Source organism: Telmatherina bonti (assembly GCF_933228915.1).
Source record: "Telmatherina bonti genome assembly, chromosome: 9".
Taxonomy (NCBI): Eukaryota; Metazoa; Chordata; class Actinopteri; order Atheriniformes; family Telmatherinidae; genus Telmatherina; species Telmatherina bonti.
Window position 1 is genome coordinate 24,426,049 of NC_136627.1, and position 20,126 is coordinate 24,446,174.

A 20,126-nucleotide genomic window follows, 5' to 3' on the forward strand; every position below is an offset into this window, starting at 1 on the left:
TCAACCGCTACACGTTTATTAGCCAAAGTGATAAAAAATCCTGACATCCTCCAAGTTTGTTTTGTATACTTGCTCATAAGCATACATAAGGCTCACCTGTTGAAGAAAACAAAGATAAAAAAAGGACACAGGTATTCAGTAAAACACTTGCAAGTATATTGTCAGCTGATTTTCTTTTTTAGAAACATTTAGAAAGGTCTCTTCCCATACTTTGGTGTGGAAGATTGCAGAAGGTTATATTTTTTTTCCATGTTGGATGTCAGACATTCAGATTTATCTTTAAAAATCAATCTAGCCTTAATTACACTGCCTTAGTGAAACAGTGTGAGATGTAATGTGCATGCTGCAGTGCTTCGGTGAACAGTGAACAGCTTTTACGTCAGCACAAAAACAGTAAATGTCAAGGGGGGAGGGGGGTGGGGGGGTGGATCAGTGGACTGTCCAAAAAGCAGAAAACCTGGAGGAGAAATAATAACAGGATCCTCATAGGGGCATGAGGGTGTTCAGGTCTCAGTTGTCTCATCTTTCCCATAGACTTCTTCATGCTTGCGACCTTTGCCCTTGTTACTATAACAAGTTAATGACACAGCAGTCTGAACTGGATCTTGGCCAAAACAACACAAGCGATTGGAGTGAACTGGTATGACTTTGTATTTCCTTCATTGTTCATGTTAGGTATGAATTGCTCAGTGACATTTGGTCACATACAGATAATTTGCATTCGTGTTCCTTGTCTGTCTTACATAAGCAGGTGTTTGAATATCCGTCAGTCCTCTTGAAGTTCAGAAATACAGATCAAAAGTAGCTCATTTTGATTTGGCGACACTATGAACATCCATCCATCCCACTTTGACCATTTCAGGGTTGCCATAGTTACGGAGACACCTTAGGCCTCACCATGCTTTTATAACTTCCTCTAGGCTCTCAGGTCAGACCCTTCAGCTGCCTCCAGGCCAGATGGGAGATATGATAATCTGAGATATTCCAGTGAATTCTCAGTAGATCCCAGAGCTTTTGATCAGCTGGTACAACTCTGAAGGAAATTATACAGAAGGGAATACTTATTAGATGGCCACATCACCTTAGTTTGCTCAGTGCGTTGTTTGAGCAGAAGACCTCGTCTGGTTTTGCTCCACGAAACAAATTCTTGAGATTTAGTTGTGTGAAACTGCAGGTTCTTGGCAGGGTCTTTATAGACAACAGCATGGCATGACGATCCGGACAAACATAATCCATTTTAGATTTATACCGTAAAGGGAATTGAATGTATCATTACAGTGGATTGAACTCATCAGTAAGATCCTGGTAGTTGAGTCGTCCATCTGTTGAGGTAGTCATGGGGAACAATCATGAACACAGGCTGGAGTTTGATGTGGGATCAATAACACAACGGATATCACAAAATATAGTTACAGAGTCAACAAATATAATTCAATGTGGACAAAATCTTTTTCTCTCATGTTTGTTGAATTAAAAAGAACCATGAATGCTGATCAAATTCTATTAACACACTTAAAAAGTGAAACTACAAGAGAACACTAACAGGCTCGGCCCAGAAATACCAATACTGGGTAAGCTGGATCCTACATGAATCTCCCTCCCTCACTCATACCTTACAGAGTAGCATTATTTAAAGACTCACTACATAACTTTATGACCTTAAAGTCCTCGTTCTTGATTCGTTAGATGGCACACTGACATTTTTAATGCACATTTCTTGGGCTGCTGCTGCCCAGGAGCATCCTGAAGGTGAGAAACTGCACTGCATAACTTTTAGGGATGATAAACACACCAGGCGTTTTAAACCTGCACCATGTCTGATTCAGCAAAAAAATTTAAAGAAAACTTTTGGAGGATGACATGAAAAGAAAGTGACAAAACAAGAGAAAGGGCAAGAGCCATGTCTGTTACAGGCTGACAAGCTCACAGTACAGGTAGGAAGCTGAATAATCCGTCACTAAGAAAATCTGCAAAAGTTTGTAGCAAGTCTTTAAGGTTTACTGTAAGTACAGTAATAAAAGGGTTTAAACAAGTGTAGGACAGAGCTAAATACACAGATCAAATAAGGTCCAAAAAGACTAATTTAAATGTATTTGTGTTTAAAAAAAATTAGCAAAATATTCAAAAACAGGTTTTACTACAACATAATAAGCATACAGTACATTTGTTGGTACTTGGCTTCACTAATCTCACTTTATTCCCTAAAGTGAGGAAGGAAAATGAAAGTGGCTTTGCTCTACCTGCAGCAGCTGATCAGCTGATCAGCTGATCAGCAAAGATAAATCTCTCAGCTGACTGCTCGGACAGCCACGCCCAAAACTCTGCTCCAGCTGGTTGCACAAACATTGTTTATTTAAGGCGAGGCAGAGCAGATAGAAGGGCACTTTGTCTGGGCAGACCGGTGACTAATGGGTATTTTTAGAGATTATAAAATTCCACAATTATTAATTTGATTAATCCTCCTTTGTAAAACTACTTTTCAACACTTTCTCATCCAGTATCTATATTTGTAAAAATATAGAGATTAATTAGTGCAAGGTTTAATGATTTTTTTTACCCATAGTTTGTTCATTTTTTCTCCCATTGCTGAAACTGTGTATTTACTCATTCCATTTGGTTTTACTGGTGTTTATTTTCCCTGGCACCACACCGTCTCTGCTCCATCTCTGAATATTTTGTCATATGATTTATCTAAATGTATTTTTTTTTACTCTAGATAATCTTGACTTACTGTGTATGTGCTGTTGAAACGTGGACTTGTGTTAATCACAAATTTAGCTGCTTTAGTTCAGTTTTAATCCCCAGAGAGTTTACAGATCATTACTATCACATGCCAGTGATGTTTAACATGGGGGTTTTTAAGCTTTCCTGGTAGAAATGTCATCACACAGAAAATCTGTAAATGCATTCCTCTGTGGTGAAAAATCTGTGTGTACTGGAATAAATATTGTCACCTGTTCTTAATACACTGACTAACCAGTCTGAAGGATTATTAGTAAGATTAAACGCTCAGTGCGTACATGTCTATTAATGTTTAAACAGCGGTGTTACTCAACTCTCAGTTGGGGTCAGAGTCCAAAGATGTAAGGAAACACAGCAGCAGGGTGGGAGAAAGCTGCTACGGTGTCGCTCTTGCTGCAGGGCCATTGACAGGTGTCTCTGGCAGCTGATCAATACTAGCTGTGATAATAGTTTCTGGATCGTGGTTTGAGCTGCAACATGTTGTAAATTTCACACTATGTGTCTCTAATGACAACTGGACACTCCGTAGTCTTCGTCAGCCGCACACCCCAGGTTAACAACTAATAAAAACAGAGAGGGCTCTTTATAGCAAGTCTGAACTTTTTAACAAATACCTGAAAAACTTTTGAGTTATTCTCAGTTGTGCTTGATATTTAATGCTCTTGAGCACCTGGGAATCAGTATCATGTTGTACATACATACGGTACATATTTCCGTAGATTATCTGGACTTTTTTCATCTTCATACAACAAGAAAAAATGCTTGTAGGATCATCATTTATTTTGTCGTATGCGTCTTTGTTATAACTGCATACTGAATTGTAACTTTTAACATTGTGCTTTAATTTTTAGTCTTAGTGGCGTTTGGTTTTCTACAGCAGCCTCACAAAACTTGCGGCATTGCTGCTGGCTCACTTAGGTATCAAGCTACAATGAGCTGGTGGCTTTCTGTAGGTTGCAGGAACAGTTACGGAGTAGGTACATGCTCATTGATAAGATTAACCTTCACTGTCTGCTGTGTTAACCTCAGTGGAGGATAGATGGTCTTTGTATTTAAACAAACCTGGGTAATTTACACTTTAGGACCAGTCGTATTAGAAGATTCAGTTTTAAGTTTAAACTCTCCAAGCGTTTTTATGGTGAAAAAGCTGTAATCAGTGACATATCCCGGGCTGGGCTCATTATTCATGTTGCTTTAGAAGGCTTGATAGCAGGATTTCTTTCTTTCTTTTCATCTTTCTGAAGTCTATTTTGAGATAACATTTCCAACAGTGCTGGCATTGCGTTGTGTAAAAGCCACACTCTCCTTGAGGACTTTTTTTTTTTTTTTCCTCACTGTGAAAACATGAGCTGTGATGCTTCCCACACCCTTGCGGGCATTATTTGTGTGTCACTGCACTTCAGGTTTCTGTGCTGCCAGCTGAGCACAAACATGTAGATATTTGTGTTTCTCATATGGATTAAAAAACTGGTGCGAGGGAAAACCTGTGGCTTTCTGAATGAACACATGCAGGTGGTGATAAAAAGGCAGCATGGAGACAATTTTGAGGCGTGAGAGTAAGATGATGAGGTTGTAATTGCATCAGGATGTGAGCCAGAGAGGGAGGAGGTGGATGTGCTGGCTCACATTTAGTTTCTGTAAACATTCAGTTTCTGTGCATGTGGTTGCATTTTATCAGCCACTTTCTGTGTCCACCACACCCTCCTCCTACATACATGATGTCGCTTCTCTGAATGAACGTGGTCTATGAAGCAAACCAGAAGGGATCTGTGAGGATCACATCTGAGTATGAAAACACACCCCAGTGTCTGTGTGACTCACATCTTTTAATTTTTAGAGACATAAAGAGGGAAACAGTCAACCCCAAGGACACAGCTGTCCCTTAAAAAGACGACAGCATCAGAATAGAATAGATGGCTGGAGGATGATGGCGGCTTCATACTATTCTTGTGGAGGCTAGATGCACAGACACTTCCCTTAAACACAGAGTTGGAAAACCTATTTTTGTACTTTTTTTTGCTTTAGAATTAATTTATATAGACACTACACATATTTGCCAAAGAAACACTTTATTTCAGATGAGAATAAATAGATTACTTTCCTTTCTAATGTAGAGATTATCTAGCCTGTTTAAGTTTGTTACGTGTAACAAGGGTTCAGTTTGTATGGTGTCTTTTTCTTGTGTTTTGTGTGTTTATATGCAGTAGTATAACTTATTAGAAGGTACAAACCAGCATCATTAGGTAAACATTTACTGGTTATCAAACTGAGAACTTCTAACTTTGCAAAAGATAAAGCAAAGACAACAACACATCATCTGCAAGGAGGCCAGTTCAGTGTCTGTCAATGATAGTATGAGTATCCGTGTATGAGTTACTTCATTCTTTGTAGGTCATGATGTTTTTTATTTAGATTCCTGTGTCTGTACTGTTCACTTCTTTTGATAATATTGAGCTTTTTAAAGAAGTTAGCTTGTACATAAACATTGTATTTTATACAGATATACAAATAAGAAAATCATGCAAATTAATTCAAACACTAATCTTTCAATGGATCCAGTTGCCTCTTTTACATCAGCTTTTTCAGTCATTTATTAATTTCCTAAGCCACTAGGTCCAATTCAGGATTGCAGGGAAGCTGGAGTCCATCCCAGCACATCACAAGCGAGTGACAGGGCAAACACTAAACAGGTCGTCAGCCTGTTGAGGGCTACATCTGCTTATACACAATATCATTCTTAATGTTAGCCAGGGATCCTCATAACATTTAGAGAACATTAACACATTATACATCAACAGAGCATCACCTACATGTTTAAGGACAAAAGCTCCAGCCTTCTCTTAGAGTTACACTCTGCTATTTATGCAACACATTTGATTATTTGGATAGCACATTGCTCAGACGTTGACTGCTTTAAGTGTTGGATGAGCTCCAAAGGTTAATTTCAATGTCAAGGTTGTAAACACGGTATGTTGAACTAGAGCACACTTTAGGTGAATGGACTGACAACAATAACAAAATAATCATGGTTAAAGCAGCTGTGACAGCAATAGCTGTGTTAGTTCTTCTATCAGAAGCCTGGTACAGTTTTTTATAGCAGAAATGTTTCAGTCAGCCAACTTGGTGAGAGAGATTTCTGCAGACCTGTTTTCGGGTCTCTCCATTTTTATCTGACAATATCTCACCAAAACTTTTTAAAACCCTGAAGCGGCTCCTCTTTTGTACTTATCTATCCCCCACTTTGACCAGTTTCCCCACTAGCTGCAGAAAACATTCCCATACAAAGATGCTGCTGTCGCCTTGTTTTACTTTAAAAGTGGAATTATAACAAGTGATGCTCAAAGATTGGATTCCATTACAAACTCCATGAAAACTGTAGTTTCTGTAGTTTCAGAGGATTTTGCATATTTAGCTATTATTTAAGCACCTTCCAGCACCCTCTCTGATTTTTTTTTTTTAGCAAACCCCCAGTAAGGTGCATGTGATGCTTATAAAAAACATTTTATGTCTGGCATCTCTACCAGAAAGGTCGGGCTACACAGATGATGTCCTTTTGTAAGTTTTTAGAGGCTATTAGTTTGTTGTTTTCTTCTCTGACCAGATTCCATTCAGTACCTGGTTGCTCAGATTAGCAGCCAATCTGGAAAATTTGTTGATTTTCCAACTTTCTATCACGTTAAAGTGATGCAGGCAGTTGGACTTAAATGGTTGAATGCTCCTCTTTCCTGACTCAATCTAGTTCTGCAGATCTGCAAACAATTTCCTTGGCCTTCCCTGTCAACTGTGAGACAGGGTGCCTTCATGCCAAATTTAATCTTTCAGTTTTTAGCGCTTCATTTCTCAAAGTTTGAAAAACACTCTTGACAACCCCCACTCCTCTCTTTTTTCACCAAACAAAGCAGTCAATGCAAAAATAAATATAAAACACTTAAATAAAAAAAACAGCAAATAAAGGAAATATTTTATAAAACCTATCTTTCTCATACAGTTAAGTAAACCAAACATATAATAAAATTAAACTAAAAGCAGCTTCAGGCCAACATGCTACTAATTTAAAGGTGACAGTTTCTGTGGCATCACAAAAGACGTGCCTGTATCTTGGATTTTGAAGTTGATTTCCAACAGATGTAAAATATAAAATTATCTACACATAATATATGATAATAATGATGATAATTACATTTGCTCACAGGTTCCACCATCATGAAACTACATTACAAATGAGAAACATTAGAAGATAAGGAAAACAAGACATAATCAGAAAATCATCCCTCAACAGGTTCTGGATTATTTTTGCTTCTATCCTAAACAGATGACAAACACAGATCAAACATCCTTTGAACATTATGATATTCAGCATAATATAATTTTATTTATTCTGTCAGTCTGATGATGAAAATGTCCACATCCTGGCCTGAGATCAGTTCATATCACTGAAACTGGCTTCCTGTTAAGTTTGTAGACAGAGCAGAGCATGGAGAGGCACACCTTCATCACGTGAAAGGTTTTTGTGTGTGTGTGTGTGTGTGTGTGTGTGCGTGTGTGTGTGTAGTTGTGCATGTGTCTAAACAAAGACGCTGCTGTGTGTGTATCCTTGTTTCACTACTCTTTGCATATGCTGATAGATAAGTGAGGGAAAGCCACCCCCACCTGGCTCCAGCTGAACTGTGTACACTCAAAATATTTCCATAGCTGGCCCTCGCACTCTCACGGAAATGAAGGAGGAAGTCGTACATGAAAGAGGCAGAGACACAAAGAGGAGCAGATCTGATGAAATTGTAATGTCAGCAAGCAGAGTGTGCAATAAAAGGACCGTCAATATTCTAGTTCATTAATGTTTCTTTTAAAGACACTTAAAAAAAAATCTATTCTAGCTTTATGTAGGATTTAAGATGCTCAGTAGTTGTGGATAAACTCTGATGTAGTTTTAGAAGAATAGTGCACCACATGTTTTTAGTGGTTGGCAGATCTGGACAGCAGACAGGCAAGTTTAACAACCTGAGGCTTGATGTGAAGACATTGCCTTTCAATAATTAGGAAGCTCTTATGATGTCCAAGTAGATGCACTAATAATGTTTTAATAGGGCAGACTTTTATGATTGTTTTTCTGAGAATGGGTTTTGGTCCAACTTAGATTTCATTAAAATTTGGGAACCTACATAAAAAAACCTACATCCAGGAATTATTTTTGATGGCTTCTTAGAGTTAGGGCCATTTTCAGTATGCACATAACTCCACAGTAAAAATATAGAAGACATTTCCAACAGGTTTTAATAGATATTAAAGTTAGATCTGGAGTCTGAATTTAATCACTGCTAGAGAACAAATTAAGATAAAAACATATAACAAACACCTATATATATAGTCAAGACACTGTGGATTTGTTATCAATGTATCGAGGAATATAATAGTGTATAAAATTAATGTAGGACTATAACATAGTATGGAAACTACAATATGGGTGGAAAACAGTTGTTTATCAGAGATCTGCACTCTCTGAGTGATTTTCTCTGTATATAACAGCTTTTCTTTTGGTTAATTTAAATTAGATATGATGTTAAAATGGCTTATAAATGAGAATTTTTTTGTTTGTTTTCTATTGTTCACACAGTTTTCCTGCCTAGTTGGAATCAGTATTGTGATAATTTATGAATCCAAAGCTCTGTTTAGTTAATATTTTTTGACTCTCAGTAGTTTGACATTTTATCAGAGCATATACATAATCTAAATCAGGGGTCGGCAACCCAAAATGTTGAAAGAGCCATATTGGACCAAAAAAACAAAAACAAATATGTCCGGAGCCGCAAAAAATTAAAAGCCTAATATAAGCCTTATCATGAAGGCAAAACATGCTTTATGTATTTATATTAGCCTACTATCAAAATGACTAAGTTGGCTACAAATACATAATGAGCCTTAATGATAAAATGTTTATTTTCCCCGCTGCGCATCCTGTAGAGAAAGACGCATCACGTGACTACTCTGTATTACAATGCCGTCTCTTGTTTAACTTCATTACTATATTAATGAGTTATGTTTCGTTGCTTTGATGAAATTAAAGAAATGCAATATAGAAATCCGATTTTTTTATGTAATTTTTATTTTGAAGATTCGATCCTCCGACCTGAGCACCATTACGTGTCATTCCAAATATATACTGACAAAAATCAGAAATCATTTTATAAAAACATCCACTTTTTTTTTTTTAAGTTAGTAAATACGTGTCCTGATGTGCTGATGACTGACTCCGTCATGTAGTCACCATCTGTGAGCGGTTTTCCACGCTTTATTATCTCCCGGGTTACAACAAAACTTGCAGCAGTAGTGGAGTGTGGAGATGCAATCCACTTAAATCTATTTTTGCGCTTCTCTAATTTCTCCAGAAGTAATGCAATCGCACTTTTTGTGTCACTCCCAACTGGGTACTGGCTGCAAATGTAGCATGCTTTCCCTGGAAATGTCTTTCCACATTACTCTTTTTGTTATTTGACAACTTCTCGCTACAGAGCAAACATTCAGGCAATCCTTCCGCATTGGCAATGAATGCAAATTATTCGGTCCAAGAAACGTTTAATCCTCTGTTCTCCTCGCTTATTTTTCTCTTTTTCCCTTTGGGATCCATGGCGCATCACACAGCCCCGGTTTGTTTACAACGCCACCTGCCTCCTCCCGCCCTGCTGATTGATAGGCTATGTGTGTCGCAGGCTATGACGCAAATCTTCCTTGACAGAAATGTTGAAATTTAATATTTATTCTACACATTTTTACAGCACTGGGAAACGTTAAGAATGTTTGTGTCATGTTTGTCCTCCTACAGAACCAGATCAAAACAAAAATATATATCTTTTTCCATTTAAAAAAAAAAACATTTTTGGAAAAGCTCCAGGGAGCCACTAGGGCAGCGCTTAAGAGTCGCATGCGGCTCTAGAGCCGCGGGTTGCCAACCCCTGATCTAAATGAATGAGTTTGGAATATTTTTGTTTGTTTGTGTCTGAAACATTGAGTTTAAAAACTTTCTTACCAAACTATCTGTTTGCTTTGTGCCCCCTCTATCTGCCCTTTCCTATTTATTTCCAGTCCTGATTTTGCAGCCTGTCGAACGGGATGATCTGAACGGGAAAACCCTCAAGATCACCGACTTCGGTCTGGCAAGAGAGTGGCACCAGACCACCAAGATGAGTGCAGCTGGGACCTATGCTTGGATGGCCCCAGAGGTCATCAAGCTCTCCCTCTTCTCTAAGAGCAGTGACGTGTGGAGGTAAGGCCCTCATGCCATCACATGCCACCACATTGTCCTCATTTATACCTTGACAAGCATCTTTTCGTAGAATTTTTTTTATCGATAAATGTGACACGCAGAACATGTGAATGTTAATGTCCTGGATATATATGATAATATGAAAAAGTTTGAGATGGATCTGTACAGCATGACCTCAGGTTACCTTTCAGCATTACACAGTTTTATCAAAAAAGGATTCCAATCATTACAAATTCATTCTGCAGCAGTACAACAGCCTCAAAATGACTAAGTCATAAAGAACTACTTTTGACGTCTTGTGGCTGATTGTTTGGCTCCCACAGAGCCCTGTTCTCAACATCATGCCCTCTGTGTGGGATCTCATGAAGGGAGAGAGACAATAAAACCTCAGAAGTCAGTCAGGAAAGTTTGGCATCATAGACAGCCTGCTTTATTTAAGAGTGCTTTGCTAATTATGAGCCCAGCAAAACTGGCTCAGATTCAAAGCCCCCCAATAAAATTTTTGCCCTTTGTAAATATTCTAAATATAATATAAATATTATAAATGCATTTTTAAAATGCATATCAAGATGTATCATGAAGAGCAGTCACTGCTCAAGTAGGGGATTCTGCTTTGATTTGATCAGCAGCACTCGCAGTGTTTAGAAGATGGTGCATGCCTGTGTGGTTGGTCTTTCTACCTAAAGGGTATGTGTCGTAAGGAGCCACAAAGGAGACTTTTCTGAAAAAACTGGGAGAAATTGTTCAAATGCTAAAATCTGCAGTGGCTACAGCTGTGACTTTAAACACAAACATATTAAATAACAGAATTTGCCTGGATATGCGAGTAATAAAATTACAGTGCAATAAATCAGCTCTTATATAAATGGCTCAGTTTTATGCATCATGTACGGACAGATTTTTTTTGCTGGATGCCACTCAAAACCCTTCAAATTATTCTTTATCTCTGTCCTTACAGTTTTGGTGTTTTACTCTGGGAACTGCTGACTGGAGAGGTTCCTTACCGGGAGATAGATGCGCTGGCGGTAGCGTATGGAGTCGCCATGAACAAGCTGACACTCCCCGTCCCTTCAACATGCCCAGAACCTTTTGCTCAGCTTCTTGGAGGTAAACAGTTGCAACCTGAGTGATAATTGGATCCAAAAATGTCTCATTAGAATTAAAATGTGTAAAAAGCACAATCCCAGCTGTTGCATATATTCATGGTTGTCTGTCCTTATGCTTGTCTCTCAGATTTTACTGTACACTAGTCATTTAAGATGACCTTAAACATGTCACTGTTGATGCATAAACTCACTTTGCAGGAAACCCCTCTGGCTGCTTTCATCCACTGACTTTAACATGACACAACTGTATGATTACAATGGTTCAGTTAAACCACTTTTTCCTGCATTTTTCAGCAGTTGGGAAATTTATTAACAATTAAGATGTGAAGATTTTGTTGCTTTTTATAGATCCTTGTGTGGTTCTGTACCTGAGATACCTTGCGCCAAATATTTCCTCTTCACCCAGTCTGTGTTAACAGTCTAAGAGTAATTAAAAGCTCTTGTTTCACACTTCATTGATCTCTGTTTGATCACTTTCTTTCCTTATACATACTTTACCTTCATATGCCAAACAGAAAGGGAAGTTGTAGGTCAGATTTTATGTCTAATAAGAGAGTTGTCTCATTCTTTCCTGTCCTCCCATACTGCTCCTAAAGCCTCTTTCCACCCTCCCTACTGTACTTTATCTTATCCATGTTCATCTGTTAATCTCCCTCTTTGTCATCCCTTACTGCTCTGCACTAGTTACTCCTGTCAGCAGCACACTTTCAGCTTCTTTCAGCTTTTTCTGCACACGTTATGTTAATTTTGTTTCCCTTTAACACAAATGTTGGCTGATGCAGATGGAACTTGCACCTCATGAGGCAACTAAAGTGTTTTATTTGGTCTTTGTGCATTTCTTTAGGGGATGAGCACATTGTAGATTTGTGTTAGAGGGACAGTGTTGATCAGTTTGTGGTTCTGCAGTGAATTGTAGGTGTACAGCTTGTTTCTGTAACACTGTCAGTAAGGGTTTGGCTCATGATGGTTGCCATATGCTGTCCCCATCTTGCTCCCTTCCTCTTCTCCTGTTCCTGCCTTGTCTGCCAGGCATGAAAAATAGATCCAGACCAACAATTCACAGATTAGTCCGTGTGTTACATTGACAGCCTGACAGTATGACATTGCTTCACGAATCTGGCTGAACACAAGTTGATTGCTAATGTAAAATAAATGCTTTTATGCACCATATTTTCTTCTGAAACACTAAAAACTGATTTAATTTTGCATAATTTTGAATTACTTATGAAAGCTCCAAGTCTGATCTTATTATTAGCCAGGTATGTTATTTTTTATAAGAGAAATGGTACATGGACCGGTTGGTGATTTGTAAGGTGTCAATCTTCTTCCAGATGGTGTGATTGCCAGTTATTAAAACACACTCCCACTGCATAATAATAGCCTCACACCTGTGCAGACAGACAGTGGATAAACATTATCTATTTGAAGTCACTGTTGAGTGATAACTCAGCAGAGCTAAAACATTGGTGTGAAGTATGATTGATAAATGCAATAGCTTTACTGACATCTTCCAACAACCCTCCACTTACGTTTCTTTTTTTCAACACATATATACAAAATGTATTTGACAAATGCATAATTACAATTCTTGGCCTTCTTTTTCTCCTGGAAGTTCAATGCATTTAGTATAAAGACGAAAAATGGATCTGCTTAAATATAAAATAGAGACATTTAAGCTTGTAACTTCTTCAACTGAGAAAAGCTACACAATACATTACACTTCCACATACTCTAGTTATAACTCCCTACTGTAATTAACAAAGCCTTTTTTTTTTCTTTTACATCTTTTCTTGTCTCTTGTTGCTCAGAGTGTTGGAGCCCCAACCCCCATGGCAGGCCCTCATTCACCAGCATCCTGAGGAGACTGCTGGCCATTGAACAGTCAGCCATGTTTCAGATGCCTCTGGAGTCCTTTCACTCCTTGCAAGAAGACTGGAGAGTGGAGATCCAGCAGATGTTTGACGAGCTTAGAGCTAAAGAGAAGGTGAGATGTGTAAAAAACACACACAAACACACACACACACACACACACACACACACACACACACACACACACACACACACACACACACACACACACACACACACAAAAACATCAATAATCCAGTCACGTCTTTTTTGTTGAACTAGAAATGCTAGAATAGCTTTTCACATTAATTAAGGTTCAATATGTGCAATTCCTTTAATTTATTTAGTCTTTTATGAGAACTAATGTATTCAAACAGACTTGGGATTTTCAAAGTCACGTTTAACATTGAGTTGTGATAAATCTCACAATCTTTCTGAGGTGTTTCTGCAAATTAGAAATACCTTAGCAACAAGCCTAACACAGATAGAGATGTTAAACAAAGTGCTCCTATGCCAATAATGGTTAACCCCTCCTATTCTTCCTTATGTAGGAACTGAGGTCTTGGGAGGAGGCGTTGGCCCGGGCGGCAGAGGAGCAGAGGGAGCAGGAGGAGCAGCTGAAGAGGAGAGAGCAGGAGCTGGCAGAGAGGGAGATAGACATTGTTGAACGAGAGCTGAACATCATTATCCATCAGATGTACCAGGAGAAACCCAGCGTCAAAAAGAGAAAGGGTCACTTTAAGAAGAGCCGACTGCTGAAGCTGGGCAGAGACAGCAACTGCATCAGCCTGCCCTCTGGTGGGTAAAAGTAGGATTTGCAGGCAAATTCTTTGATCTGAAAAGACAGATGTACGAAACTGGCAGAACTCGTAGTTTGATGCCTCTTCCATCACAGGATTTTACCGAAGCACTGACAGAAACCATGAAACAATCATAACTTACATTGTGTCCTTGTACATTTACTGTTCACAGACTGTTCATTCATTCATTTTCCTAACCACTTACTCCAATTCAGGGTCACAGGGAAGCTGGAACATATCCCAGCAGTCTTTGGGGGAAAGGCAGGGTACACCCTGGACAACTTGACAGTCCATTGACAAACAATCATTCATGCTTACACTCACTCCTATGGGCAATTTAGAGTAATCAATTAGCCTAACATGCATGTCTTTGGATGGTGGGAGGAAGCTGGAGAACCCAGAGAGAACCCACGCACACAGGGAGAACATGCAAACTCTACACAGAAAGGCCACTGACCAAACTTTGCCCCACCAGTGACCTTCTTGCTGTGAGGGCACAGTGCTAACCACTATGCCATCGTGCAGCCCGAGAGAATAACACACTGTTATTCTCTCGCAATCAGCACACATGTTAACCTTGTTTATCAAAAGAATTTGTTTTATTGGGGTTGTTGCAATTGTAAAACTGAAAATGATCAAATGTTTATTAGTTTTACCCTGTAAATGAATAATAAAGCAAATGTTAAAACTCATTTTCCAAACTGGAATAAAAACGTGACCTGCCTCTCATAATATCAGTTAAAGTGATCATTTCAGCAAAGCTTTTTGCTGTAGTTTATGTATAAAGTTCCCATTACATGTCATGTTGGTTAAGTGCTCAATAAATTTGAATTAAATATTTCTCTCTTTGCAGGATTTGAGCATAAGATCACAGTGCAGGCATCACCCAGTGTGGACAAGAGGAAGAACCAGGGGAGCGAGAGCACCACCCCACCTGCAAGCCCCGGAGTTATACCCCGCCTACGAGCCATTAGACGTGAGTGCAATCACTGTTGAAGTCATGTAAGCATACACAGAAAATATGTGGCTTTCTAAATCTTTGGACTGTCTCTCAGTGACGCCGAGTGATGGCAGTAAGACGTGGGGCCGCAGTGCTGTTTGTAAGAAGGAAGACCTGACAACCAGCAAAAAGAAAGGACGCACCTGGGGTCCGAGCTCCACTCACCAGAAGGAGCGAGTTGGAGGAGAAGAAAAGTGCGTACATGATCTAAATTGACATATGGTTAAGTTTTCTAAGAAATGATCAATTCTATTCTGTTCTGATTAGTTCTGTTCATAGGAAGGTTACTTTACACATTGTTGGGTCATATTTGTTTTATTTACAATTACCACAGCTTCATCTTCCCATGAAATTATTGGTCACAGCATGCTGAAACTTAAACCGGATTTCATGCAATATTCCCCTGCCTGCAGGCTGAAATCACTTGGTGAAGGATGCAAAGTTTATTCATCAAGTGCTCCAAATTTGGGCAAGTCCCCAAAACATGCACCTATGACTGCTGGCTTCTCCAGCTTGAATGAAATGGGTGAGTTTTTTTTGTTGTTGTTGTCTATTTGTTTTGGGTATTTTCTTAGTCTTATTGCTATCTGTTTCAAATAACTTGACCATTACCATTTTTGTTTTGTCTGTGTGTAATAGAGGAGTGCTGTGAGTTTGAGGAATCACCAGGCTCTTTACAGCCTTCAGAGACCAGCAGTAACGGGGCTATGGAGGATTCAGGGTCTCTATGGAGCAGCCTGGGTCCCAACACTTTGTCTGCTGCTGGTAGTATAAGCTCCTCTCAGGCACTTGGGGGCCTGGGGACAGGTGTGAGCTACCAGGATTCAATTCGTCGTTGCAGCCAGAGGAAGAAGAGCAATATGCTGCTGTTGGGTTGTGCTTCTCTGCTTGCATCAGTGGGTTTGGGACAAGACCTGCTGCAACTGGGAAAACTGCAGGTAAGAAGACACCAGCAGTTTTCAGTCAAGATAATCAGCATTAGTGATGCAAACCCGAGTGTGAAACATAGTGATCACTCACAAACATCACTCTGTGTGGATATCTTTTTGAGACAGGGAGTCCAGCGCTGGTCAGGATAGAGAGGGAAAGTAGATGCAGAAAAAAATAACCAATCTATGTGAGCAAGGTTGACATTTTTTTTCAGTGTGTGCAAGGTGGTGCCAATTTTTACAGTTTAACAGGAACAGAAATCAAAGCTTATAAAAGTCAGGAGTGGATTTAGGAATACTAAGCCAAGTGTGAGCCCGAGGCTGAACTTGAAACAACAGAGTCTCCACAGACACCTTGATGTAGCCATGAACCGCAACACCACATCCATCCTTGCTGAGCTTCTTTTGGTTTTCATGCTCCACATTTTTAATAGTCTAAAAGCAGACATGTGAGCTGCTCACACTGTTAAAGTTTTTTTAGGACAGGCTTAAGACCTTTCCTTTTTACCCTGGAATTTACTTGAATGTCTTTCTCAATTATGTCCATGTAATGAAACTTTATTTTATGCTCATTATTTTATTATTAACATTTTTAATCTATCTAATACTTGTTTAATGTTAATGCGGCCTCTCACAGGTGCTTCAAGATGAGCAGGACCTCAGAGAGGAGCAGCGAAAGAAGAAGGAGGGTCTTTTCCAGCGGACTGGCCGTTTCCGCCGCAGCACCTCTCCACCTAGCAGAAACCTTTCCCTGAGCCTCTCCAGACAACATGACTCTGCGCTCCCCTGCATGGATCCATCACCCTCTGTGACACTCCTCTCTTTGTCCTCTCTTTCTGACTGCAACTCCACCAAGTCCCTCCTCCCCTCTGACCCGGACGAGTACCCCATGACCCCAATGACAGGGGTCAAAACGCCAGCAGCATCTCCTGCTCCGACCCTCAACCCGCTTCTGGATCTGCGGGCTGAGAGCTTCAAGAAGGAGCCCAACCAGTCGCTCACGCCCACCCACGTGTCTGCAGCAATGGCTTTGAACAGGGGACACAGACGCACCCCTTCTGATGGGGCTATTCGACCCAGAGCCCAAACTCTGGGACACCGCAGGACACCGTCAGATGGGAACATGCCCATGCCTCCTCCACCAGGAGTAACGCACATCACTACCAGCAAAGGTACACGTGATTCTTAAAATATTTTTTTCCAGCAATTCTACAAGAATAGTTTTTGACCTTTTATTTATTTTTTTGGCAAAAGGGGGCATCGAAGGGCAGGAATAGGTCATTGCTGTAGTGAAAACTTTGCGTTACAACTGGACAAAAAAAATGATTCAGCCATTTATTGAGGCTCTAAAGGAACGTCATTAGAGGATAGCTGAGGCAAAGAACACACACACTTAGTGAACTAAAATATCACATAAGAAATCACAGCTGACCAAAGCAGCAAGAAAGAAAAGAAAATACTACATAAAAATTCTCAGAAGTGCAACTTTTGCGGCATAATTAATAATAAATTCTATTCGAACTCCAAGTCAAATTTAAACTGACCGACTTTCTCATAAAATGTGATCAAATGAAGGCTTGAATGAAACCATCAAATTTTACAGGAGAAGAAATTATTGTACAGGATTTCATTTCTTATGAGCAGAACAGAAAAAAAATCTTAACATGGAGCTCATACAGTAACTGGATAATGTGATGGAGTGTGAAATGGAGAGCAGGACCCAAACTGCAGCCAGACTCCAAAAGGCAGTCAGATGAAGAACAAAACACTTTTGATAATTTAAAGAACATAAGAAATGAACTGAAAGGACAACAAAATCTACAAAACAAAACCACAAACATAATAGACCAGAACAAAACTGAGCTAGAACAACAGAGGAAGGTTTTCACAATGATCTGGCACTAAATTAAAAAAACAAAACAAAAAAGAAACAATGCAAAGATAAAACCAAACAAGATGCAGATGTGGCAATCTGTAATTTAAACTTTGATGCATAGGAGTAAATTGAACAGACTGCAAACAGAGAAACACTAAACTTGCAGGTACATGACATTAGAAATTAAAAAAAACTAAAAGACAAAGTCAAAACCTGAAGACATACACCCACAGATTAACACCACCTTGACCTTTTAGGCTATAGCCGTTAGAGATTTTTTTAGACTCTTAGGACAACATAGAAAAAACTGTGATTATCTTTAGCATTTGAGAACAAGAAACAAAAGCATCCAACACACACACACACACACACACACACACACACACACACACACACACACACACACACACACACACACACACACACGTCAGAGACATTTGAATCAGACATTTTAATTTATTATTTTTCTTTTATCACTCAGGGACATTGGACACTTTGGACATCCCTCGACTTCCAGACCCCGCCATCATTTTCCCAGTCCCCCAAAGACGCAAAGCTCCCGCTCCTCCTATTCCTGACCCAGATCCACTCATCAGTCCTTTAGAAAGGCCCAAAACTCTGGAGTTTGCCCCCCGGCCACGACCCACACCAGCCAGGATAAAACCTGACCCTTGGAAGCTTGGCTCTCTGTCCCGGACCCTGAGCTCGTCTCCAGGCAGCAGCTGCGACAGCCCTCTTGGTTCAGGGGACAGCAGCACCAGCACTACACGGCCCAACCTGATGGACATGGACATGGAGGGCCAGAATCTGGACCACACGGTTCCTCTGTGTGGACAGCTGCAGCCTGCCACTCTGTGTGGACAACAATACTTGTAGTAAAAACAACAACAAAAACATATAAAAAATAATAAAACAGCGCATTTTTGAGTCACTTTTTTTTTTCCTTTTCTTTAATTGCATTGAGACCTACTGCAGGACTTTCAGGCCAGGGTTGAATAAAAGAAGCCTACTGATGTCTGAGCCGACTAAAGTGCACTAAGTGACGTTTGCAAAAACATCCCATTTCTTGTCATGTTTGAGGCACTTAGTGGAAGCCACTTCTCTTGTGTGTCCTGAAGAGGTGTGAAACCCTTCATGCATTTTCCCTACTAGTGCTTTTTAACCTGCACGACGCGGAGGGTCCAAGAGGCCTTTTAAAAGCCTTGCAGTGTGCTCCTGCACCCCACCTTCCCCTTCTTTCCCTCCATGGAGGCCATCTCCGCCTGCTGCTTAGACCAGGTGGCATTTCCTTCAGAAGCCATTCAAGTACTTAATAAACCACGTTTTGACTTTGCAAACCATCTACTTGTGCTTTTGCCTGTCTGTGTACCTTTGCACTTTTCTGCTTGCATCCCTGTGGTCTCCAACTTAGACGATCAGAAAAAAAAAAAAAAAATCACTATTTCATGTCCGTTGTTTATAGAGTGTTAAAAAGAGGAGCTGGAGCACTTTTTTTTTAGAGTGTCTGTTCTTATTTTGCACACTCTTTGTTTCGCCAGTACACAAACATCTTCCGCAAAGTCTTCTCCATCAAACCTGCCTTCACTACCACCCATGTCATCTCTCTGCATGGAAGCCATTATCCTCTTTCCTCCTGACCTGAGACAGGAAAAAGCCTTCCTTTTTCTCTCAGCACTGGTGGACTGGTCACATCTTCAGTCTTGTACAGTAAAAAACAGAGTTTATTTTCTCAGTGCTTGCAACCTGTTTGCAACAATGTTTGTTTTAAATTCGTTTCCCAGCCCAGGTGTGTTTGTCTGTTGTGAATGCACATACTGTATATTACTGTACATGTGTGGATGAACAAAGTGGGTCCATTTGTGTGTGCTGGTGCTTTTCAGTGCATGCTGTTTTATGTGAGGATGGCTTGCTGTACAGTACGCTACATGGAGCATTTTGTTCAAGGTGGCTACACATGCTCTCATTGTACTTTTAAAAAAATTTTTTTTTTTTTTTTTTACAAAAACATTCCTCTTGCTATCATATGACGTTGCACAGATCCCCCCTCATTCTACTGAAATGTATGCAGAATAAGACACAGGCTACCTGACGTCAACTTCAACCTCATGTTTACTTCTTTTCAGACTTCATCTCCTCTGACCTGCTGTCTTCAACATCAGTGGCACTTTAGGGGCAACGTTGTACGACCAGTTGATTTCTCTGGACTCAAAGGTCACAGTTAACAATTCAACTTTTTTCTCCAGAGCTGTGGACAGTTTATTGGCTGCAGATGGTATATGCTTGACTGTGCAGGTTTCTGTAGGTGACTGTGTGTGAGAGAGTGGGTTTCAGTGTGTGTGTGTGTGTGTGTTACTATTTGTATGGGATCATGACAATCCCGTTGGTAGAGGAGTGAGCCCGAACTCATTCTCCTTGTGCGGTTAAGAACATTGCGTATTTATTGAATCTATTGTTATTGTGGGAAATGATTAATTATTATTTCAATGCTCTTCCTGGGATATCTGTATATATTTGTTAATATAAGAGGAAAAACCAAGGAAAAACCTGGGAAACTGATTACTGGAACA

General features: G+C 39.8%; 1 protein-coding gene across 1 annotated transcript in view; it reads left to right on the forward strand.

Annotated features, from left to right (window-relative positions):
- map3k10 (mitogen-activated protein kinase kinase kinase 10) overlaps positions 1-18,435 on the forward strand; it is a gene marked incomplete at both ends in the record, with an annotated part of 35,902 nt that extends 17,467 nt beyond the window's left edge. The window contains 10 exons of the mRNA XM_079246794.1: positions 9,820-10,000; positions 10,959-11,107; positions 12,915-13,090; positions 13,506-13,752; positions 14,608-14,730; positions 14,810-14,948; positions 15,168-15,280; positions 15,394-15,692; positions 16,321-16,861; positions 18,041-18,435. Coding sequence (XP_079102920.1) covers positions 9,820-10,000; positions 10,959-11,107; positions 12,915-13,090; positions 13,506-13,752; positions 14,608-14,730; positions 14,810-14,948; positions 15,168-15,280; positions 15,394-15,692; positions 16,321-16,861; positions 18,041-18,435 — 2,363 coding nt within the window. The remainder of the gene's footprint in view (positions 1-9,819; positions 10,001-10,958; positions 11,108-12,914; positions 13,091-13,505; positions 13,753-14,607; positions 14,731-14,809; positions 14,949-15,167; positions 15,281-15,393; positions 15,693-16,320; positions 16,862-18,040) is intronic.
- Positions 18,436-20,126: the final 1,691 nt, after the last annotated feature.